General features: G+C 43.0%; 1 protein-coding gene across 2 annotated transcripts; it reads left to right on the top strand.

Moving 5' to 3' along the window:
- The first annotated feature begins 1,241 nt into the window (after nucleotides 1–1,241).
- On the top strand, nucleotides 1,242–5,801 carry LOC119336667. 2 transcript variants are annotated; one of them, XR_005162698.1, is made up of 11 exons: nucleotides 1,242–1,939; nucleotides 2,048–2,073; nucleotides 2,243–2,347; nucleotides 2,454–2,495; nucleotides 3,571–3,667; nucleotides 3,764–3,826; nucleotides 3,928–4,005; nucleotides 4,104–4,517; nucleotides 4,600–4,691; nucleotides 4,825–4,917; nucleotides 5,427–5,801. XR_005162698.1 is itself a non-coding variant. In XM_037608731.1 (9 exons), the coding sequence occupies exons 2-8, from the start codon at nucleotides 2,459–2,461 to the stop codon at nucleotides 4,841–4,843; spliced, it is 672 nt and encodes a 223-aa protein (XP_037464628.1). In that variant the 5' UTR covers nucleotides 2,237–2,347; nucleotides 2,454–2,458; the 3' UTR covers nucleotides 4,844–4,917; nucleotides 5,427–5,801. The 2 variants fall into 2 exon arrangements, 1 of the variants encoding a protein (XP_037464628.1); XM_037608731.1 differs by lacking the exons at nucleotides 1,242–1,939; nucleotides 2,048–2,073 and having other exon boundaries at nucleotides 2,237–2,347; nucleotides 4,104–4,143; nucleotides 4,354–4,691.
- The last annotated feature ends 15,744 nt before the right edge of the window (nucleotides 5,802–21,545 follow it).

Below are 21,545 nucleotides of genomic sequence, written 5' to 3'. Positions count from 1 at the left end.
TCTGGCTACGAGCCTATACGCACTAACCATCTACGTGGGAGTAGTTATGGGTATCCCGACGTCGTGGTATCAGCCGAAGCACTTCAGACGTCAGCGACGGAGCGGCGCGCGCCGGATTGGAACGTAAGCCTGCTCTTGTATTAAGGGGGCTAGTTCCGCTTTCGGCCGCGTACGCAACGTGCAGGTGTGCTATGGGCGATGGGCCCAGACCCCTGTGCGCTTAGGTTTAGACCGGCGTGCTGGCCTCTCTGTTTTGCCTAGGTGGGGCTGCGACGTGTTGATCTTCCGAGGCCGGGCATGACCCAGGAAAGTGTGTCCGGCCAAATGGGATCGAGCGTGTTGGGGAATGTGGTGCACCCCTGCAGGGAAGTTAATCTATTCGAATAGCCGTGATCTTCGGTAACAGGACGACTTGGAGTTGTACCTTGACCTTATGACAACTAGAACCGGATACTTAATAAAACACACCCTTCCAAGTTCCACAGACAACCCGGTGATCGCTTTTCTACAGGGCGACGAGGAGAGGATCGCCGGGTAGGATTATGCTATGAGATGCTATTTGGATATGCTACTTGGAGATGCTACTTGGAGGACTTCCATCTATTCTCTTCTACATGCTGCAAGACGGAGGCTGCCAGAAGCGTAGTCTTCGATAGGACTAGCTATCCCCCTCTTATTCCGGCATTCTGCAGTTCAGTCCACTGATATGGCCTCCTTACACATATACCCATGCATATGTAGTGTAGTTCCTTGCTTGCGAGTACTTTGGATGAGTACTCACGGTTGCTTTCTTCCCCCTTTTTCCCCTTTCCTTTCTTTCTGGTTGTCGCAACCAGATGCTGGAGTCCAGGAGCCAGACGCCACCGTCGACGACGACCCCTACTACACCGGAGGTGCCTACTACTACGTGCTGCCCGCTGACGACGACCAGGAGTAGTTTAGGAGGATCCCAGGCAGGAGGCCTGCGCCTCTTTCGATCTGTATCCCAGTTTGTGCTAGCCATCTTATGGCAACTTGTTTAACTTATGTCTGTACTCAGATATTGTTGCTTCCGCTGACTCGTCTATGATCGAGCACTTGTATTCGAGCCCTCGAGGCCCCTGGCTTGTATTATGATGCTTGTATGACTTATTTTATTTGTAGAGTTGTGTTGTGATATCTTCCCGTGAGTCCCTGATCTCGATCGTACACATTTGCGTGCATGATTAGTGTACGATTAAATCGGGGGCGTCACACCGGCACACCTCCCTCCTCCATTCCCCCCGCACCCCACCCCTTCCCCCCCGAGCTTGTTTCTCCAGCCACCGCACCGGAGCGGCACGGCGCTCACGCGACCATCGACGGGCTATGAAGGAGGAGGAGCCATGGCATGGAGGTGGTGGCCACTTGGTAGCCTTCGTCTGCGGCGTCATACCACTACCGGGGTGCCGCGCAAGAGGTCAGGTCCGCCGCCACCGCGAGCCAGGGGACGCCCGTTGGTGAGCCTGCGTGCAGGAAGCCGACAGGGGGCACGGCGTCAACAAGCCGACAGGAGGCGGGGTCTTCCCGCTGGGATGGAGGAGCAGGCGATGGCCAGGAGGCCACCGGTGGGGGAGCAACAAGGCCCGAGCTCTAGGCTCCGCACACATTGCGGGATGGAGAAGAGGCTGGCGTGGGGCGCAAGGAGCAGCAGGGGAAGAACGGTGGGGCTTTCATCTCCTCTCTCATCCCGACTCCTGCAACCTCGCCACTGGTGCTCGCTCGGCCAGTGTAAGGATAGCGGCCGGGAGTTTGGCCCTCGGCACGAATTCGACCCACGAGTCTAGCTGACGAGCCCCATGGTTGGTTTGTCCTCCTACCTCCAGATCCCCTCTTACTCATTCTCCTCCTCTCCCCATATTTTGCTCTGTTGTTTGTGTTCCTTCAATTTGCAGGGATTGTGGGAAGCAAATGTACGTGGGTGAGTTATTTCTTTTGTGTGAAAGTCTCTTCCATGCTGGTCTATCAATTCCTTGACGCTTTGTTCATGACTGACTCTGTTCTTGTTTTATCTTTTTTACCTTTGCAGGGAGTTGTTCTACTCTCTCCCTCGAGGTAAGTTTGCTGGGCAGTGGCTTGCTCCTGTCGTGTTTTGGTAGTTTGACCGAGGTGTATGGTGTACCTGGACGAACAAGGAACGTCCCAGCCACTGGTACCCTACTTTGTTTTGTGAAATTTTTGGTCTTTGTTTTGATTTGGTTGTGTGGCTGTCCTTGCGATCCAGGTGGGTTGAGTTGCGGTTTAGGTGGAGATGTTGGTGCTGTTTGAGACGCCCACTAGGTTCGCCGTTTTCAAGGTTCTGAACAAGGGCAAGCTCGACAAGATCAAGGTGAGTGCTCACCGTTGCCTGAGCTCTTGGTTTGGTTTGGATTACTCACATTGATCTCTGCCTGTTTCCTGTACCGATAGAGCTTTGTGTTCATCTTTTTCTGTAGGATCTATGGAAGGAGTTCACCACATCGGACTTGGCAAGAAAGGTTTGTGCTTCATTTTTTATTCTTTCGACGGCAAAATAACTTCTCTTTTCAAAATACTCAGCACATGATCTATCTATCACACTATAATAGAGGAAGTCAGCAAAAGTCGTTTACTTGAATGAGTAAGAATCCATGGTGTGCTCCTGAGCTATATGTCCCTTTTCCAAATGTTAGAAAGGTTATCTGAAATTAGTTGTCGCATAGAACTTGGTTTGGGAAACTAGGCTCATTTGATGTTTGCATGACTTCTTTGAACCGGAAGGAACACTCTACAACTGAACTCACTTAAGCAGGCTGATAGATGGCAAGTGACATCCATAACTGCACTTACTTTTTGTGAGCCTATTTTCTCAAAATAATAAGAGGCTGAATGGTTCAGTTAGACACTGTGCTTCTTCTTAGTGATATCCACTAATTTTTGTTAGGAATATATAAAGTTCTTGATAAGCTGTTGAGAGAATTCATATGCCTCTCAGTCCTATTTCTTATATTCTGATACTTTTTTTAACTGACTCAATGTAAACTCACGCAATATAACTTCAAGCAAATAGGCTCAATGTTCAGCTCCAAGGAATAAGCAGGCCAGCGGACATGCATCCGCTGACATCCTTATTTCTTGTGCAAGCTTGATGGATGTGACAATGCACATCACAAATGGTTCATTCCGTGTAACCATATGTGATGCAAGTCACCTCACACTCCAGCGGCTCGAGCGTATCTCATCGCACACGATCATGTTTTGGCAATTATCGCACACACTTACCAGCTAACCTTGTGTGATGAGGGGTGTTAATAGTCTTGCTCTGTAGTAGTGTGAAGATCTGGAGGACGCAGGCCATGGCCTCCAGTCTGCTGGTCCAAGATTTGTCTCCTTTTTTTCATGTGTCTGCCTTTTTTTATTTTGAAAGCCATGTGTGTTTTAATCTGAAAGTTGTGAGAATTTTTCTGTAATTTGCAAGGAATTTTTTGGAAGTTGTGAGAATTTTCTAAAAGGTTTGCAAAGATTTCTGAATGTTGTGTCCAAATTGATGGAAGTTGTGAGAATTTTCTGAATGTTTCATCATACACATTACAGTCAATTATCCATTTCGTTCAGCATGGTGGCCAAGATGCGGCAACCCCATGCTCTGTTCCGATGGGACTCCTCTGCCCGATGGTTGCCGCTGGTTGAGGTTTGTACTTCTCTTATTCGCATGTTCTTCGCCGCTGCTTTGGATTAATTTGTCATGCTAATTTCGCATGTTTGCCTTTGTTTCGTTCGCGCGCAGTTTGGTACGGTTTCCTGTTGTTGCTTGTGTCGAGCCATGGGTCCGTCTCTCCTTCGCACTGAGGTTAGTCCACTCCTCTTGTGCTTGCCTATAAAATGTTTGATGAAATGCGTGTGTGCTGCTTGATAAAATGCGTGTGTGTTGACGCCTGTTCTACGGTTCAGTCTACTTCTCCTGTCGCTGGCGCTTCTTCTTCTCATCCGTCCTGCTGCTTACCAAAGTGCTTCTGCTTGCTGCCTCGGGTAAATAGGCTGTTCTGTTGCTTCTATGACTGTCGAGTGTTCATTGCATGCCTGTGTGTCGTTGTGCTCTGACCGATTGTTTTTTATGTATTTCGCAGGTTGTACGATCTCTTCTGTCACTATCATTCGACTCATCAAGGTTTCTTCTTTTCTTTCTACTACATGTGTGCGTGTTTTACTTTCAGTATCTTCTATGTCATGCTGTCTGCCTTGGTGATCTTTTTAAATATCTGTATTTTGTGCTGATCATTTAAATGTTCCGGATATGGTCGGGCGTTGTGTGTTGGTCGTTCTCGTGCTACTTATATTTCGTGTATGCGTGTGAACAGGGTGTGTATGCTTGTTTCCGTTGTTATACCTGTTTTGGAGGCTATGGGTAGCTCGATGCGCTTTGCCGTCCCTTTCATATCTGTGTGTAGTCGCAGAGGATGGCTCTGTTCTTGCTGGTGTAGAACTCGAGCTCCCAGTGGGACAGATCTGGTCCTATGGAGAAGCTTGATGAACAAGCCGAGGTGCAGCTACTTTCGACCCCTCATGCTATATACCCATATATACACATGTCTCCCACTTGATTGGTTTTGTCTCACACACAAGGCGAGCTCTGGTGGTAAAGCTGAAACTTCATCACCTACTGTTGAAGAAAAGGATGATGACAATGACCAGGCTCAAGTGATCAGAAACAAAAGGTGCTACTTTTTATGTTGTCCATCTACCTACGCAGCCACCTAAGTTACTTCCCGTGCCAACAAGACCAAATAAACACGAAAATAAAAAGAGTTCTTTGGTGTACACTCATGCTACTCTGAATAATTGCTGCAGAATGAAGTGGCAAGCATAGAAGAAATGCAGAGCCAGTTTCCCTCGGATACAGTGTATTACACTGAGTCTGAGGATACACAACAGTCTATTGAGGTTGGTTAATGCAATTAAAAGGTTTTTACTATAGATCTTACTTCTTTAGGCTTGTCTTCTCTTACTGCATGCTCTTAGTTACAAGTTATGTTGGTTAATATTGATCATTTCGTGAATTAGATCAGTTCTTGTTGCTATGACCTGGGCAATGAACAGCAGATGCAGTTTGCCTCATTTCTAATGTTCCCTGTAAACACTGTTGTGAATGGAACATCTTGAATTGATCACTGCTTAATATGCACTGGAATTCCTTTTTTTAGATATAATTTCCTACAATACTTTTGTTGCTTCACAGAATTTCGATGGTTGCCTTCAGTAATGTCGACTATTTATTGTGGGCGTCTTTCCTATGCCAATTTTCTTTTCTATAGCAGCCTAGCAGGCATGGTTTACCCATAGGTTTCTGTTATTCTTATGTTTTGGGTTTCAAATAAATTGATGTCATTTTAGGCTATGCCTTACATTCTCTTCATACTCTGCAAATTAATAGCATCCATTTAAAACCACAGGCTACTCCACCATCGGTGAAAATCCCCAACAGAATGATGCTGGATGTCCTTGTAGAATCTTTGGGCCTGCCATTGGCTGAGTATCGAACCAAAGTATGCGAGGATGGTTTGAAGTTACAAAGAATCCCATTTTTGTTCAGATATGCACGCCCTTTTGTCATCTAGAATCCTTGCATTTAGTTTTATATTATTGATTCAGGTTTAGCTATTTAGATCAAAACTGTAATCTTGCTTGTAGATTGGACAGATTATTTCTCACTTTGAGGACTCCGTTTTGTTCATCGGAAAGTTTTTTCCCAGTGTGGTTCTTCCAAAAATGAATTGAAATTACTAAGATTCATGCAAGTTACTTGGCAAAGAAAATTTTTGTCTGCATAGTGGATACATGTACTGATCATAGATTCAGATGTAGGCTTGGTTTCTGTTATCTGAAAACACACATTATATTGCCTTTGTTTTTACATAAAGATGTAGATGTTGAGAAGTATATTATTTTGATTGTTGAGTCGGTCTATGGTGTAACTTCTGGTTTTTTCTTTTGTGGATACATTTGTAAAGAAGTGACATGGCTTAAAAACCCATATTAAATGTTGTGAAGAAAAACATATTAAATGGTGTCCTTGAATAGGGAATAAAAGTGGGAGCAGATTGACTCTTTTTAGTGCTCGTTCAGATGTAGGTCAGGTGTTCTATTATCCAAAAAAACACATTATACTGCCTTTGTTTTTACATCGAGGTGTAAATGTTGAGAAGTATATTATTCTTATTATTTTTACCATATGTGCATGCTCATAACTAAAACAACTAATTCATATATTTTTTTTACAATGCGCACATGGATTCAAAAATATCCATGTAATTCCAGCGACATGATTTTGAATGGGACTTTGTACTACCAAATTATAATGTGTATATACATCTCATTAGAGACAATATAATACCGTTGTTTCATACTAAAAGGGATTAGATTTGTTACATAGATTTTGTTTCAAATAGAACTCTATGCTAGCAAGTTTAAATGTGTATATACATCTATTGTAGACAACAAGCCCCTGTTTTTCCCAACTAAGAAAGATTAAATTTGTTGTCATACGTGCTTGCCTGTAACAAAATCAACTAAACCATGGGTTTCTTTTCATTGCTAACATGGATCAACAGGTCTTGGCGCTATTTGGCGCAACGGTTTCACAGGGCGATAACCATATTTTAGCATTCTATTATAAATATCTAATAGGTCCTTGCAAAATGAAATTATTTTCATCGACAACATGGCTTTAGCGGGTCTCTGTGTCATTTGGCGCAATGGGTCAACTAGTATATAAATAAAATACGAAGAAAGATACCTTTATAAGGTAGAGAAAAGACGACTTCAGAGAGAGAAGACAACATCTAGAAGTCTCACCGGAGAGAAGAAATATATTTTTTAGCTAGTCAAACCAAAATATTGATTTAATCTGTAGTGGATGATTTTGGAGGCTCTACGGGTCTATATTTATAGGTAGAAAAGAGGTTTAGGGGTAAAAGGCTAGGCAATGTGGGACTAAACATATACACAGATGAAATTGAAAAAGATCATGTGCATGGGCTAAGAATTCGGCGAGCCGCGCGCGTACACTGCGCGACAGTTTTTTTTCTAATATTTTTCTTTCCTGAAATCTTATTTTTTGAGAAAAACATAAATAATAATAATAATAAATTGTAAACCTTAAAACAGAGGTAAATAAAATTTTGGGGCATGCACCCTTCTTGTTTACTTCGCGACCATCAGTTATCAATATCTTCCATGCTAAACAAATTAGTAGCGGTTCCCAAGCGCTAAAGTAAAGGTTATTGCTTCATAGGAGTTTTTGTTTGATTATTGATAAGTTCTTTTTACAATTTGAAACTGGGAATCCCTATTACCGCCCCTTTTCTCGTGCAATGGTGAGTGAATAAGCACCCATCCTGAGAATAACCTGCTTAGCATGGAAGATACCAACTACCTCATGTAGCTCTATGAACAATCCAGGCACACAAAAATGATATTTATTTGAAGTTTTTAGAGGTGGCACATGCAAATTTACTTAGGGCAGCAGGGTAATACTGCATATAGGTAGGTATGGTGGACTCATCTGGAATAACTTGGGTTTTAGGTTTTTGATGTACAAGAAGAATTCCCACTTAGTACAGGCGAATGCTAGCAAATAGGTTGAGAAGCGGCCAGCTAGAGAGCAACAACGGTCATGAACATGCATTATGCATACGTAACATTGGATACTAGCATGAGTAGGATATGAACACCATGAACATAAATATCATAGAGGATTTGTTGGTTTTGATTCAACTACATGCGTGAACATGTGCCAAGTCAAGCCAGTCGAACATTCAGAGGAGGATACCATATCTTCATACTACATCACAATAATTTTAACGCAATGTTGACATCCAAGATAAATCATTATCCACTCCAAGCTACTTATGCATGGCATGAGAAACTATAATCTCTAATTGTCATTGCAAACACGTTTGATCATATTAGGCTGAATCATGGATACTGGGTTAAACGTATTTACAAAAACAGAACAAATCGAGTTCATACCCGTTTCTCTCTGCCACGACCAGTTCATCAAATATCGTCATTATTGCCTTTCACTTGCATGACTGAACAATTTGAAAATAATAATAGTGCAAGAGTGTCGTGGACTAAGCTGGAATCTGCAAACATTTTATTCAAAAGGAGAAGACAAGGTAATATGGGCTCTTCGTTAGATCAATAATAACGCAAATGAGAGCCACTCAACATTTTCATCGCCGTCTTCTCCTCGGTAAGACTCAGTAAAGAAAAAAGAAATTCAGAGAAACACACTGAAATATTTTTGGAGTTTTTGGTTTTTTCATAAACAAGCAAATGAAAAGGGAAAAGCAAAAACAAGAAAAACTATTTACATGGGAAAGCTCCCAACAAGTAAAAGAAGAACAAGGAAATCTTTTCGAGTTTTCTTTTTAGTGCTACAACAATTTGAACTAGGAAGAAAAATCAAAAAGAAGAAAGAAATATGTTTTTGGATTTTCTCAAAGTTTTTCAAACACACAAGCAAAAAGCGAGAAAATAAATCTATCATGGATAATACAATGCAGAAGTGTGAACACCGATAACTAGAATGAAATGTGTGAACATGAATCTAATGTCGGTGGAAATACGTACTCCCCCAAGCTTAGGCTTTTGGCCTAACTTGGTAATCACTAGTCGTAGAAGCCATGAGGTCCTATGTTGAAGTGCTGGGGAGCGGGCACCTGAGGGTCCCACTGCCGAGGCTCCTGCTGTGCCGCAGTCAAGTTGTTCCGGTAAGCGACAATGTCCTCAGTTATAATTTTGTATCCGCCCCTGGCAATATGAACAAGCAAAGAAGGTGCAGGCAGTGGAATAATATCATGAGTTTTCTCACTGAAAACTAAGTTATAGGGAATAGGAATATCAGGGTAATCGACGGCAATAAACTGGTGGTCGTCCATAGCCGCTCGATCTTGGTAAACCTTGGGCAAAGGGTGATCATGCTGGTGTATTTGAATGTTAAAGTGAGTCGCTAAGCGAGTAGCGTAAATGCCCCCATGTATTTTACCCTCGGATCTGTTAATGTGAAGGCTGCATGCCACAATAGCTCCCAAACTATAAGCGTTGTCGCCATAAAGTGCACGACGTAAAACAACAAAGTCTGGAGCACTAAGTGCACCTACCTTCTCTCTAGCAAGTAAGCAGTTTGCAATGAATATATCAAAATAATGTACGGCAGGAAGATGCAAGCTAGTAGCAGTGACACCCAATACCCCTGTCCCATCTCCCACTGCCAGAGTACGGTAAAAACCGCCAAACTCCGCGGGCCTAGACCTACCAAACCACCATCAAAAGGAAGCATGCATATGTCACAAAATTCAGTAAGTGGTATCTGATGGTTTTCAGCATACAAACTAAACTGCACCTCAAGGGGATTATTCCTAAAATGAAAATGAAAATTTTGCACAAAGGAATTTGTGAGGAGATGATACTGTTCGCATTCAGCTGCGATGAAGTCGGTGAGGCCAGCATTAGCAGCGTATTGTGCAAACTCTTGAAGGATTCTGGACACTTCCATGAATGGATTATGCGGCCATTCACACGGATGTAACTCCGCCAATCTCCGGATGTGGAGATCACTGTCAGATGACTCCACAATAACTCCCTTGAAGTTCTTCTTGGAAGCAAACTTCCTAAAGAAACTCATCTTTTTCCTATGAACAAAACTCCAAAAATTTTAGTCCAAGATTGTAAGAAAATACTCATAGGGATGTATAGAGGGCATAGCAAGCATTCAAACTACTTATAACTCTAAGAATTCAACATGCAACCTCTTCTACAACAGCACCAAGAGTAGCCAATTATTCAAAATATAAACCACTAAAGAAAAAACTAGTTGGACACATGGAGGAGTCACATACCAAGCAACAATTCTCCAAAACAGTTTCGAAAATGGAGCTTTGAGCAAAGAGATCAAAATCCACGGTTTTGGGAGCAAGAACTTGAGAGAGAGAGAGCAATGGTGATTTTTTTTCTGGAGGAATGTGGTAATGTGGGAAGAAGAGGTAAGTGAGGGGACCCACGTGGGGACCACAACCCACCAGGGCGCGCCTGGGGGCCCTGGCGCGCCCAGGTGGGTTGTGCCCACCTGGTGCACCTCCCTCTGATATTATTTGCACGAGAAATTCTTAAATATTCAGAAAAAAAATCATATTAAAATTTTAGAGCGTTCTTAGAACTTTTATTTTGGGACATTTTTTTATTGCTCGAAAAACTCAGAAAATAGACAAAGCATGGAATTTTATTTTATTTAACTAAGAAAACAGAAAACAAAAGGTAGGGACAGAAGGTAGTGCTCACTAAATTCATTAACTTCATACCTCTCAAAAATGATCCATTAATAAGGTTGATCAAGTCTTATTAACAACCGCTTTCGATTAGCAAGAAACCGAAGAACTTTCGTGACTCACTAAGTTACCTCAACGGGGATATGAATGTCCCCAACAATAGAATTTCATATTTCTTTTTAACAGTAGGTAGAGGTAGTTGAAAACTTCCAATAGTGATTGTCGGAGATTTTTCAATAACATTAATACCATTCACTTGGAATTGTTTCTTTGGAAAGTGCACCGATGCTCAGTACCATTAATATGAAAAGTGACCTTGCTTTTATTGCAATCAATAACAACCCCTGCAGTATTCAAGAAAGGGTCTGCCAAGGATAATCGACATGTTGTCGTCCTCAGGCATCTCAAGTATAACAAAGTCAGTCAGAATAGTAACATTAGCAACACAACGGGCACATCTTCACAAATATCGATAGGTATGGCAGTTGATTTGTCAGCTACTTGCAAAGATATTTCAGTAGGTGTGAGTTTATTCAAATCAAGTCTTTTATATAAAGAGAAAGGCATGACACCAGCTCCCAAATCACATAAAGCGGTTTGAACATAGTTTCTTTTAATGGAGGAAGGTATAGTTGGTATTTCCAGATCTCCATGTTTTTTAGGTAATCCATCTTTAAAAGTATAGTTAGCAAGCATCATGGAGATTTCAGCTTCCGCTATTTTTCTCTTATTGGTGATGATGTCTTTCATGTACTTTGCATAAGGAGGCATTTTTAAGATATCAGTCAAGCAAGTTCGCAAAAAGACTCGCCTCAGCATTTCAGCAAAGCGTTCAAATTCTTCATCATCTTTCTTTTTAGTTGACTTAGGTGGAAAGGGCATAGGTTTTTCAACCCATGGCTCTCTTTCCTTTCCGTGATTTCTATTAACAAAGTCTCTTTTACCCTATCTTTTATTCTTGGGTTGTGGGTCATCAATATCAACAATTGGTTTTATTCTGCAGGGATTATTCTTTGTTATTTGTTTGAGTTTCTTCATGAACCTCATCATTATCTTTTTCATTATCAGAAGGTGAGTGTTCACTACCTGATGGAGTTTCAGCATCAGAGATAGAAACTTTATTATCATTATTAGAAGGTTTTCTACTTCAGGATCACTAGAGCCAAGAAAAATCCTATTATTTTTCTTCTTATTTTCTTTTTAGAAGGACTAGGTGCATCGGTGTTAATTCTTTGAGAGTCTTGTTCAATTCTCTTTGGGTGTCCCTCAGGATAAAGTGGTTCGTGAGTCATTTTACCTCCTCTAGTTGCTACTCTAACAGCAAAGTCACTTATATTATTGTTCATTTCATTAAGCAACTCTCTTTGAGATTTAGCAACTTGTCCTAATTGAGTTTGAACCATAGAGGCATGCTTTTCTACACCTCTAACATAATTTGAGATTCTAAATAACAAGTCACTTAAGCGAGCAATCATATCAGAGTTGTATTTTAGTTGTTTCATAATATTTGAATTGAAGTGATCTTTCATTCTAATGTAATTATCAAAGTCATAAAGGCATTGACTATGATGTTTATTATGAGGATTATCACTATCATTGAATTTCTTTAAAGAATTTACCTCTACCACCTTAGGTGGTGGTGGTGTACCAAGCCCATGTATTTCTTCAATAGGTGGTAAATTTTTAACATCCTCTGCTTTAATAACTTTTTCCTTCATAGATTTCTTTGCATATCTTCAGGACTGAGATATAAAATACCCCTCTTCTTTGGAGTGGGTTTAAGCGGTGTTTCAGGAGGAGTCCAACCATCATGATTTTTCAATATGTTATTCAATAATTCTTCAGCTTGCTCAATAGTTCGTTCACTGAAAACATAACCAACACAACTATCTAGGAAATCCCTAGAAGCATCGGTTAGTCCATTATAGAAGATATCAAGTATTTCATTTTTCTTAAGAGGATGATCAGGAAAAGCATTAAGCAATTGGAGAAGCCTCCCGCAAGCTTGTGGGAGACTATCTTCTTCAATTTGCACAAAGTTAAATATTCCCCGCAAGGCAGCTTGTCTCTTAATATTTCTCAGAGACTATGCACACAACCAGGAGCAATAGTATTGTACCAAGCTTTAGCATCACCCTTTAATGAGAATAGAAATAATATGAGGATATATTAATAGCGAATCTTCTCATCATGAGCAAAAAGAGTGGCTATGTCATTCAACTTAGTAAGATGTGCCACAACAGTTTCAGTTTCATAACCATGGAAAGGATCAGATTCAACCAAAGTAATTAACTTTAGGTCGACAGAGAATTCATAATCCTTATCAACAATAAAGATAGGTGAAGTAGCAAACATAGGATCACATTTCATTTTAGCATTCAAAGATCTTTCTTTATACTTGCGTAATAATTTTTCTAGATTATCTCTATCATTACAATCAAGAATATCTCTAGTTGCCTCCTCACTCATAGCATAACCTTCCAGTACCTTTGGCAATTCATATCTTGGAGGGCTAGTTCTAGTAGGTCTTTCAAGATTTTCAATTTCAAGCTCATCATCACTTTCAACAATATCATGTTGTCTTACTCTAGCTATATGTTCATCGAGAAATTTACCTAGTGGCACATCATCATCAAGCAAGGTACTAGCATCATCATGAGTAGCATTCATAGCAGAAGTAGCATCATCAACAACTTGCGACATATCAGAATTAATAGCATGTGGTGGTATTGCAAGTTTACTTATAACAGAAGGTGAATCAAGTGCGGAGCTGGATGGCACTTCCTTACCTCCCCTCGTCTTAGAGGGAAAACTCTTAGTCTTAACGTCCTTTAGATTCTTCATAGTGATAATTTGATAATAATTCCAAGTGACTCAACAAATATAGCTATGCTCCCCAGCAACGGTGCCAGAAAAAGGTCTTGATAGCTAACAAGTATATGGGATCGCAACAATTTTCGAGGGTAGAGTATTCAACCCAAATTTATAGATTCGACACAAGGGGAGACAAAGAATATTTGCAAGTATTAGCAGCTGAGTTGTCAATTCAACCACACCTGGAGATTAATTATCTGCGCAAAGTGATCAGTAGCAAAATATGATAGTTTTGATAATAGTGGTAGCAACAACAGTAACGGTAACAGTGATAGTAGTGGTTTTGATAATAGTGCAATAGTGACAGTAGCAATAGTAACTTAGCAGGAATAATATGTAGGACAATCGTAGGCATTGGATCGGTAATTCGTTGGATGATATTCATCATGAGACAGTCATAACCTATGGTGATAAGACACTAGCTCCAGTTCATAACTGTAATGGAGGCATGTATTTCGTAAATAGTCATACGTGCTTATGGAAAGAACTTGCATGAAATCTTTTGTCCTACCCTCCCGTGGCAGCGGGGTCCTATTGGAAACTAAGGGATATTAAGGCCTCCTTTTAATAGAGAGCTGGAACAAAGCATTAGCACATGGTGAATACATGAACTCCTCAAACTACAATCATCACCGGGAGTGGTCCCGACTATTGTCACTCCGGGGTTGCCGGATCATAACACGTAGTAGGTGACTATAACATGCAAGACCGGATCTAGAACATGGATATAATGGTGATAACATAAACGGTTCAGATTTGAAATCATGGCACCCGGGCCCAAAGTGACAAGCATTAAGCATGTCAAAGTCATAGCAACATCAATCTCAGAACATAATGGATACTAGGGATCATGCCCTAACAAAAGTAACTCGATTACATAATGAATCTCATCCAACTCCTCACCGACCAGCGAGCCTACGAAGGAATTACTCACTCCCGGTGGGGAGCATCATGGAATTGGCGATGGAGAAGTGTTGGTGATGACGGAGATCAAAGATCCCCTCTCTGGAGCCCCAAACGGACTCCAGATCTGGACTCCCGATGAAGAAACATGAGATGGCGGCGGCTCCATCTCGTGAAACGGGATAATTCTTTTTCCCTGAATTGTTTCTGGAAAAATAGGATTTTATAGCATCGGTTTCAGTGTCTGCGGGGACACCTGGTCGGGACAACACACCTCAACGCGCCTGGAGGGGGTGGCGCGCCCTGGTGGGTTGTGCCCACCTAGGTTCCCCCTCTGGTGGTTCTTGGCTCTAGAAATTCTCTTTTATTGTATAAAAAATCCTCACAAAGTTTCGTTCCATTCCGAGAACTTATATTTCTGCACAAAAACAACACCATGGTAGTTCTGCTGAAAACAGCGTCAGTCCGGGTTAATTCCATTCAAATCATGCAAATTAGTGTCCAAAACAAGAGGAAAAGCGTTAGGAAAAGTAGATACGACAGAGACGTATGAATAACATGCTAAATGTTGTTCATGCGACTGTGTATGAATCTTCTGTACATGCAGATTATCAGGCATTGTTTAATGTTGCCGAGGGTGTAACAGAGGTGAGGTTTCTACTACTGTTGAAACAAATAGCCGAAAAAGTCACAGTTTTTCTTCATGTTTGCGCCATCGTCTCATGTACTTACAAATTTTTGGTTGACGTGCAGTGTTTCAACCAACAGCAGAAAAATTTGTTTGATGTATGGATGCTTCATGCGATGGTAGCTAATGATCTCTGTACCAATGACAGTTATGTGGTAAGTGTACTGTGGTAAAATGCAGATGTTGATCATTCCTCGACCCAAGAGAGAGCAATGAAGTCCATTGCACTGTTAGGAAATTCACTCTATTCCATAATTGTCTTATTGTATACCCCCACCCCCTGTTCCTGCCATATTCGTGTGTAAGGAAATGTATTCCTGAGATGATCTATTGTGTTATGTAATCCGGGGAGATGTTTTATGTGATGTGATATGATGAATGATTTGAATTCGACCTAGAGTTTTCCTGATTTGAATACAAAATAATGTTGGATGTATGTGTGTAACTGGGCTAAAGATGTCTTGGGCCAAACAGTTCTCAACATCGAAAGGTTGGGCCAAACATTATCTTTCAGAAGGTTGATTTCTAATACTGGATAAATAACTAAGCTAAAAAAGGCCACGCCCTGGACAAATGACTAAGCTAAAAAACACCACACCCTAACAAGCGGTGCACCATTTCAAAAATAAAACAAAAAAAAGGAAATGTACAATAAAAGGCCGAGGCCCAAAAAACTAGACGAAGCTCAGAAAACCAAAAGGTCGAATTGTAGGGCCTGGCCCATGTAGCTGACCAAAATTAATAGGGAAAAATATATAAAAGGATGAATTGTTGGCCTCGGCCCATGTAAAGCATCAAATTGGACCGGGCGGATTCTAATCAACGACCTTTTCATCTGGTCGCAATTTTGCCATGTCGGATCCGACGTGGTCTAGGCAGACTAGCAGCGAAAAAAACAAAAGGTCGTAGGACCAATGACCTTTTGTTTTGGTCGTTGCCTTCTATGACCATATCACAGAGAAGGTCGCTAATTTTCATTAAATACAGTCATCGTTTGACCAATTGTTTTTTATCGTAAAAAGGTCAAACAACGACCATTCAGCGATCAATAGTGATGGTCGCAAGCTGACATATTTCTTGTAGTGAAAGTCTCGAAGGTAAATGGTTTATCTATCGATGGTTGTTGAGAAGAAACTTCTCCTTCCCCGGCAGCATCTGTTGCTGGCGGGCGACTGATGTTCTCCTCCACCACGAGGGTGGCTTCAACGCGCGCGGAGCCAACCACGGAAGTCCTTGCCGGCAAACCCAATCCTTGGGCATCGCTTGTGGGGTGAGCTGGTGCGGCAGCCGCTAGTCGCTAGATTTCCCCTTGGTGGCCTCTGCTAGTTTCCTTGGCGGGCGACAGGAGGGAGGCCTCAGCATGTTCGGCACCAAACAAGGTCTGCCCCATGCGTTCATGGGGGAGGGGGGGGGGGCTAGACTGTAGGCTGGCTCAGGGGCTGGATACAACGTCATCCATGGTGTCCTTTGCTGGTTCGGCCCCTGATGCCGAGCCCAGCCGCGCTGGCATTTTGGCCCGCTTGGCCTATTGAGCAAGAGTCTCTTCATCCTTGTCAAAACCAACAACACAATATCAGTTGAGAATCAAATGGAAAGCAGATGGAATTAAGAGAAGCAAAAGTTCTTCCTCACTCTAGGTCGTCGAGCATGGCATCCATCTCATACACCAAGGGCGGGGCTGATTCCTTGGCCCTCTTGAGTGGCGGTAGGGTCCTACTCGCTGTCGGAACAGGGCTTGACGGCGGCGTAGGATCAACGCCCTTCACAACCCATCGCAGGGAAGGTGGTGTCAGGACTGGAATGAGGCGGGCTGAGTGGCGGCACGCGGCGTCTTCTTTGTTGTTCCTGGTGGTCGTCTTCTTCGCCTTGGGCCCTGCCCTTGACAACGAAGGGACCACCGGCTCTCGGCTACCCCTCTTGCGGAGGCGACGCTTTTGCTCTGGGGCCTGGAGACCAGGGCGCTTTGGCTCCTTCTACCCCGACACGTTCTATCACGGCAACTTCTGTACCCGGCAGTCTCTTCCCTGGCAGCTTCCGTCCCGGTAGCCGCGGCCCCTATCGCCTCAAGACCGGCAATCTCTTCATCAACACGCTCCTCCCTTGAGGAATTACCCTCATCCCCATCATCGCCGACTCCCACGGCAGCCTTGAGCCTTCGGGCTTCTTCGAGTCTGCTGCGTATGTACTCCTGCTCCTCCTTAGTGGGGCCCTTGGTGAAGTTTGTCTCCTTCCTAGTGGCCTTCACCTCCAAGCTAGAGGCCCATTCCATCTCATCCTCCAAGATGGGTAATTACCAGTCTGCCTTGACCCCATTCGCAGTGCAGTATGGCATCCACTTGAGGATTTGGTCAATGGCAGAGTTATTATGTAGTGGGAAAATCCTTGCTGGCAAATGGAAGGTGCCGGCCTTGTGGAACAGTTGTTCACTGATACGTCTCCAACGTATCTATAATTTTTGATTGTTCCATGCTATTATATTACCCGTTTTGGATGTTTATGGGCTTTACTTTACACTTTTATATCATTTTTGGGACTAACCTACTAACCATAGGCCCAGCCTGAATTGCTGTTTTTTTGCCTATTTCAGTGTTTTGAAGAAAAGGAATATCAAACCGAGTCCAAACGGGATGAAACCTTCGGGAGCGATATTTTCGGAACAAATGCCAACCTGGAGATTTGGAGTGGACGTCAAGCAACAAGCGAGGAGGCCATGAGGGTGCCCGGCGTGCCCCTTGGGGGTGGGCGCGCCCCCCACCCTCGTGGGCCCGTCGAGCATCCACCAACCTACTTCTTCCTCCTATATATACACCCGTACCCTGAAACCATCAGAACAAACCATGAAAACCTAATTCCACCGCCACAACATTCTGTATCCGCGAGATCCCATCTTAGAGCCTCCGCCTGTACTCCACCAGAGGGGGAATCGACCACGAAGGGCCTCTACATCATCTCCAAGGCCTCTCCTATGAGTTGTGAGTAGTTTACCACAGGCCTTCGGGTCCATAGATATGAGCTAGATGGCTTCTTCTCTCTCTTTGAATCTCAATACCAAGTTCTCCTCGATCTTCTTGGAGATCTATTCCATGTATGTCACGCCCGATATACGACCCTATCCAAAAGGAACTCGAAGGTCCCACCAAGGATAGACCCACATATTGAAACGCTTTTGCAAGGTGGATATCATTACATCAACTTCACATAATAGATGGGGATACATACAAAAGGCATACAATGCCACACGAATACGACATCATCATACATAAGATCAACATCCGACTACGGATGAAACACAAACAGAAGCTCAAATGACATCCACCCTGCTAGCCCAGGCTGCCGACCTGGAACCTATCCCCTGATCGAAGAAGAAGCAGAAGACGAACTCCAAAACAAGCAAACATCGCTCTCGCGTCATGATCATCGCATAAACCTGTACCTGCAAGTGTTGTTGTAGTAATCTGTGAGCCACGAGGACTCAGCAATCCCATTACCATGGGTATCAAGACTAGCAAAGCTTAAAGGGAAAGGAAGGGGTAAAGTGGTGAGGCTGCAGCAGCGACTAAGCATATATGGTGGCTAACATACGCAAATAAGAGCGAGAAGAGAGCAAGCAGAACGGTCATGAAGCTAGCAATGATCAAGAAGTGATCCTGAACTCCTACTTACGTCAAACATAACCCAGAAACCGTGTTCACTTCCCGGACTCCACCGAGAAGAGACCATCACGGCTACACACACGGTTGATGCGTTTTAATTCGGATCTGGTGTCAAGTTATCTACAACCGGACATTAACAAATTCCCATCTGCCTATAACCGCAGGCACGGCTTTTGAAAGATTATACCTTGCAGGGGTGTCCCAACTTAGCCCATGATAAGCTCTCGCGATCAATGAAGGATATACCTTCTCCCAGGAAGACCCGATCAGACTCGGAATCCCGGTTTACAAGACATTTCGACAATGGTAAAACAAGACCAGCAAAGCCGCCCGATGTGCCGACAAATCCCGATAGGAGCTGCACATATCTCGTTCTCAGGGCAACACCGGATGAGACATCCTACGAGTAAAACCAGACCTCGAATTTCCCCGAGGGGGCCCCGCAGTCTACTCGGCTCGGACCAACACTTAGACAAGCACTGGCCTGGGGGGGCTAAAATAAAGATGACCCTTGGGTTGGCCGACCCAAGGGAATGTTATAGGTGGTGGTGAGGCAAATGGTAAAACTAAGGTTGGGCCTTGCTGGAGGAGTTTTATTCAAAGCGAACTGTCAAGGGGGTCCCATAAATCACCCGACGCAAAATCCGGGAACATAACACCGGTATGACGGAAACTAGGGCGGCAAGAGTGGAACAAAACACTAGGAAAAAGGCCGAGTCTTCCACCCTTTACCAAGTATATAGATGCATTAATAATATAAGAGATATTGTGATATCCCAACCAAAATCCTGTCCACCGTGGAGCAATCTTCAACTTCACCTGCAACTAGAAACGCTATAAGAGGGTTGAGCAAAGCGGTAACATAGCCAAACAACGGTTTGCTAGGAAGGCTGTCAAAGGTTAGAGGTTCATGGCAATTTGGGATGGCTTGAAGAGTAAATGATAGGTAACGCAGCATATCGATAGAACGAAGCAACTAGCATAGCAATGATAGTAGTGAGATCCAGGGTAGCGGTCATCTTGCCTGAAATCCCGCAAGGAAGAAGAATGAGTCCATGAAGAATACGAATGGATGAAGCCACGAAGACGAACTAAGCGGAGACGAACGAATCCTCACGATCGCACGAAACATGAACTATCGAGAAGAAGCACACAACATAGTAAACACACCACACATAAACAAGACATGATGCACAAACAAGCATGATGCAAGACAAGACTACATGAAGCTACTCATGGCAAGAGATGATGCAAACAAGAGCAACACATCAAAGCAAGTTTAAATGAGGCCGGGAACAACATATAACAATTCTGGTAAGTCCTCATATGCAAATTTCGAAGTTGGTCCAGATCTGAATAAACCTTATGTTCAAGTTGTTAAACAGCAAGTTAAGATGCACAAAGATGATCTACACGTGATTCTAGTCAAGTTAGATATAAAGTTCATTTAGTTCGGAGCTACGGCCTAGAAGATATGAGCAAAACAAGTTAAACATGGCATTGATGCAAAATGCATACAAACATTAAGCAAACACTCCAAAACAAGGATGCAACATGATAATATGGAACTACATGCAATTCTAAGCAAGTTTCATATAGAGCACACTCAAAACGGAGCAACGGTTCAACACACACACACTATACAAGATATGGCAACAATCTGTCCAAAACAGCAACTAGGCATATTGCAAGCACCAAAACAATATGCTACAGGACCTCAACAAGAAAACAAAAGACATGGGCATGATGTACAGGTAAAGCATAACAAAACATGAACACTGAGCTATCTCCAGAAATCACTAGAACATGCTCAAACACACATGACAAGATTGCAAATAATAATAGTTCAGACTTTGCAGAAAATAATATCAGGTTGCAATGTTTAGAGCTATCAAACAACATGTTACATGAACTTATCATGGCAAACAAAGGCATGACATGAAACTACTAATTGCATAGATCAAATGTCCTTTAGTGACCATGAGCCAAAAAGGATCAGAAAATATGATGGCACCCACGTAAACATAGCAAGTTATATTACAGATTCAAACATGGCAGGAACAGAATTATGAAGGCATGTAGATGAGCTTGTACCACTCACTACAGAGCAATACATGGCATGGCAAGGCACCCAACAGTAACAAGACATGTTTATGAAATAAAACCAAGGCAAGAACAAGTTCATAGCATGCAAGGATCAACTACAACAACCTTGGCAAAATTGAATAACATGTAAACAATCAGCCAGGAAACATTTTGAAGCAAAAGTAGAGCACGAAAATGACATGCTAGTCTACTCAATAATTTCAACCAAGGGCATGAATGGATAGAGCATAACCATATTTTCAAAACATCCTTACTGAAGTATCTCAAAATATGCATGGATCTATCTGTAGCATCATGTTTACATGGCATCAAAATAACAGCAGAACAGGGACTAAAATCAGTAACATCACGATGCCTAGTTTGCATGCTTGTGCTAGTCACCACATTGATCACAAAAATACATGGTAAGCACCTCTGTAAAGAAGACATAGCATAGATCAAAACACATGTAGACATCAACCTCATAGGATGCACACATCAATCATGGCAAAAATGACAAAAGAGCAAGTTCTGTTAACAGACAGTAGACAACATCATGAAGCAATCTTGCAACGATGATTCAGGCATCAAGATGACCTCAAATGAACATTATGAAATGGAATGAAATGAAGTACTCATTGAGACGAACAATTTGACATATTACACATGCAAAACGGAGCTACGAATGCAGAGATACGGCATGATGAAGAAGGCATGATAATGTAAAAATACTAGGGACTTAGACGAAAAACGGGGTCAACCTGAGGATTCTCAGATCTAGCACAGACTTCGAGGCCGACCGGAGAGCTCGCCGGAGAAGGAGGTTGCGGCGGCCGGAGTGGACGGGGGAGGTCGCCGGGGACGCGGAGATGGCGGATCCGGGCTAGATCTCGCCGGATCCGGCCGGATCCCGGCGCGGCGGCGACGGAGGCGGGGTCAGGCGCGAGGAGGCGTGCTGGGCGGCGGCCGGCGACGGATCCGAGGCGGCTCGGGGCAGGGAGAGGCGGCGGCACCGGGCGAAGCCGGCGGAGCGGGGCG

Source organism: Triticum dicoccoides, chromosome 7B (assembly GCF_002162155.2).
Source record: "Triticum dicoccoides isolate Atlit2015 ecotype Zavitan chromosome 7B, WEW_v2.0, whole genome shotgun sequence".
NCBI classification, from domain to species: domain Eukaryota; kingdom Viridiplantae; phylum Streptophyta; class Magnoliopsida; order Poales; family Poaceae; genus Triticum; species Triticum dicoccoides.
This window is presented reverse-complemented; position numbering and strand designations above follow the sequence as displayed.

Excerpts from the sequence above, each read along its gene's own strand:
- LOC119336667 (XM_037608731.1), top strand. The coding sequence starts at position 2,459 with ATGGAAGGAGTTCACCACATCGGACTTGGCAAGAAAG. Across the intron at positions 3,668-3,763 it reads GATGGTTGCCGCTGGTTGAG|TTTGGTACGGTTTCCTGTTG; the intron begins GTTTGTACTTCT and ends GTTCGCGCGCAG. Across the intron at positions 3,827-3,927 it reads CGTCTCTCCTTCGCACTGAG|TCTACTTCTCCTGTCGCTGG; the intron begins GTTAGTCCACTC and ends TCTACGGTTCAG.